This window comes from Nicotiana attenuata, chromosome 7 (genome assembly GCF_001879085.1).
Source record: "Nicotiana attenuata strain UT chromosome 7, NIATTr2, whole genome shotgun sequence".
In the NCBI taxonomy this organism is placed as follows: domain Eukaryota; kingdom Viridiplantae; phylum Streptophyta; class Magnoliopsida; order Solanales; family Solanaceae; genus Nicotiana; species Nicotiana attenuata.
The window spans coordinates 47,580,499-47,583,624 of record NC_031995.1 but is presented as its reverse complement, the minus strand read 5'-3'; the positions used below and the strand labels follow the sequence as shown (position 1 = coordinate 47,583,624).

General features: G+C 35.0%; 1 protein-coding gene across 1 annotated transcript; it reads left to right on the top strand.

Moving 5' to 3' along the window:
• LOC109230027 lies at window positions 353-1,696 on the top strand. Its single transcript, XM_019395566.1, has 3 exons — window positions 353-365; window positions 526-1,136; window positions 1,253-1,696. The coding sequence occupies exons 1-3, from the start codon at window positions 353-355 to the stop codon at window positions 1,694-1,696; spliced, it is 1,068 nt and encodes a 355-aa protein (XP_019251111.1).

Genomic DNA, 3,126 nt, shown 5'->3' with positions numbered 1-3,126 from the left:
GACATTCTGGTGTAGAGCAGATCACTACATTCTATTAGCCTGTGTTTCCCGTGAGTTTCCGGGTTTTGGGATTTAGTTGTAGACTTTCGCATATTTTTGAGTTGTTTAGGCCGAGTGGCCTTATATACAGTTGTTATTTCCATATGTTCAGTTTTAATTAATTATTCCGCACTGTTAGGCTTACCTAGTTGTAGGAACTAGGTGCCATCACGACATGTTCATGGAGGGTGAACTGGGGTTGTGACATATTTGTACGTCAATCAGTGGTTGAGAATATTGTAGGCCAGTTGTAGTAGTTGATGGGACCTTCTTAAAGTCAACATACAAAGGAATAATGCTAACAACTAGTATAATGGATGCAGTAGGTATTGTAGATATATTACAGATATATTGTAGCTTGTCTATTTTTTGTAGAACTTGTAAATTTATTGTAGATATATTATTGTAAAGTTGTAGTTTGTATGTATATGTCTTCCTCTGCATTTTTCATGCATACAATTAATTGCTTTTTGCCACATATTGTAGGTACCATATTACCATTGGCATATGCTGTTGTTGATTCCGAAAATGACGCATCATGGAAAATGTTTTTTGAGCAATTCAAACATGCATATGGTGAAAAACAAAATATGTGTGTTGTTTCGGATCTGAATGAGAGTATCTTGAAGGCAACATCTATTGTTTATCCAGGCATGCCACATTATTCTTGCATGTGGCATATTTGGACAAATATAAGGGCAAAGTTCAACAAGGGTCATCTAAAGTTAAGCGAATTGTACTTTGCCACGGCACGATCATACACGCTTGATGAATTTAATGAAAGGATGTCAAAGATTGAAGAGATTGACCCGCGTGTTAAAGCATACTTATACGATATTGGCTATCATAGATGGTCTCGAGTACATGCTACGGTGAACAGAACTTGGACTATGACATCAAACATTGTAGAGTCGTTGAATGTTGTAACAAAAGATGCAAGAGAGCTGCCGATAGTAGAACTATTAGAGTATATGAGGACTCTTCTTGAACGTTGGACTAAAGAAAAGTTATTGAAAGCAAAGGGTACATTCACATACCTTGGGTTTAAATACAACGAAGAGTTGGATGACAACAGAACATTGTCGCACAAGCATAGAGTAAGATCTGACCATTTATTGCATCAAAATAAATTATTAAAAGACAATGTAGATATTTTGTAGATTTTGTATTCTGATTGTATATGAATTGTTTTTTGTTTGTAATGTAATTGTAGGGGAGGGCTTCAACAGATTACATCCATACAGTACTAGATGGTTTCAGGCGCTATATTGTTTGTCTTGAAAACAAGAGATGTAGTTGTGGGCAATTACAGCTTGATGAACTTCCTTGTCCACATGCTTTGGTTGCTTTAAGGCACAGGGATGAGTCTTATGAACAATATTGCTCTCCTTATTACACAAGGGAGAGCCTCTTGCGTACTTATGAAATACCAGTAAATCCTTTACCTGATGAAAGCAAATGGAATGTGCCACAACATATAACTGAAGAAGTTGTAAATCCACCTTCAGGTGGGAAAAGACAGCCAGGAAGACCTCAAAAACAAAGATACAAAACATATGATGAAGTAAATTCAAAGAAGTACAAGGTTTCATGTGGCAACTGCGGAGTAGAAGGGCATAAAAAAAGATCTTGCAAGAATGCTCCCAAAAAGAAATAAAATTTTATGTAGTAAACTGATTTTTTCATAAAAATTGTTGATGAGTTCAGGAGAATTATATTTGATGTGTAATAGTTGAGGCACCTTCAACTCTTAATGTAGTTAGTTTGAAATTGTTTTGTTTAATTAGTATTCTTTATTGAGTTAATACTTTCATAGCTTGATTGGTTTGTGAATAGTTTCTATATATATAATACAATTGTTTTATTATCTCTAGCACCCATCGATATTTGTTAATGATCATTACAATTTATCTACAAAAAAACTACAAAATAACTACATAATCTAGAGTTGACAGAGTAACTACATAATAATTAAGTTGAAAAGGAGTTAACCAGTAACAATAATTAGATCAAGTACTGTTTACTTTCAACAAGTGAATATAAAAATAACAGAATGTTTCCCCATTGTTCGAACTAGTATACTGGATAAAATAAAAAAAACAAAGGGTAAAATAATTGTGGCACTAAATCTGCTACAATTAAACTTCAACAATCTTGTTCATAAACTTGTCTACTATCTTCCTACAAAACTAGCTGCAACTAAACAATTTAACTACATGTTCCATACAAAAAATTACAACTAATTCTTCTTCCTCAAGACTTGTGTTTTCTCGTTCAGAACTGGTGCACCTTTTTTCGTTGCTAATCTGCCAGTCACCTCACTTTCACTAATTGTACCATTCTCTTGCTTTATCCTAGCGTAGTCCCACAATAGTGCTCCATAGCATCTACGATATTGATCAATATCAGAAAGGTCATCCGCAGGAACTACTAGGTCTCCAATGCTGACATACTCTGCAAAGGCAGCAACATATACACCACAGTCGCTGCAAAAATAAAAAAAGTGTCAATATTTAGCAAACAATGAACCAAAAAATGTTAAATAGATAGAAAGAAATAAGATTTTTCATACAATGATCCTTCTTTTTGCTGTGGAATCTCTCCGACGATCCACTGAATGTCAATAGGGTCGGTAACAGCTTTTTCAATGTACGCCTTTGTGTTCTTGAAGTTGATGTCTGAACGCTTGCCATAAAAATCGGTGCATGACAAGTAAAGGGGGATCATAACAGACAACTTGGAGACTACAAATTCAGCAATAGGGTGATTATGTGAGAGACCATAGAATCATACACATAAAGAACCCTATCGGCAATGTCAAAAACAACCAACAACCAGTGGAATTTTTCTACAATGTTGACGGGCATGATCACATAATCAACTTGATCCCATGCAACATTTGCGAGTAATTTGTACCCCAATTTGTATTCTGCTACGACGTCCTGGGGTTGACAACAACAAACTTCTTTTCTTGAGGAGAATTGATGAACTTATTATAAATTTGTTCAATTCTAGTCTTGAACATACAATCAATGGTAGTAAACCTTATCTTCTTGTGTGGCCCATACTTTCTTCTTTTCCTCAAGT

What these genes read in the sequence shown, in the direction of transcription:
- LOC109230027 (XM_019395566.1), top strand. An exon ending in CATTGTCGCACAAGCATAGA is followed by an intron (nt 1,137 to 1,252) that starts GTAAGATCTGAC and finishes ATGTAATTGTAG; the next exon opens with GGGAGGGCTTCAACAGATTA.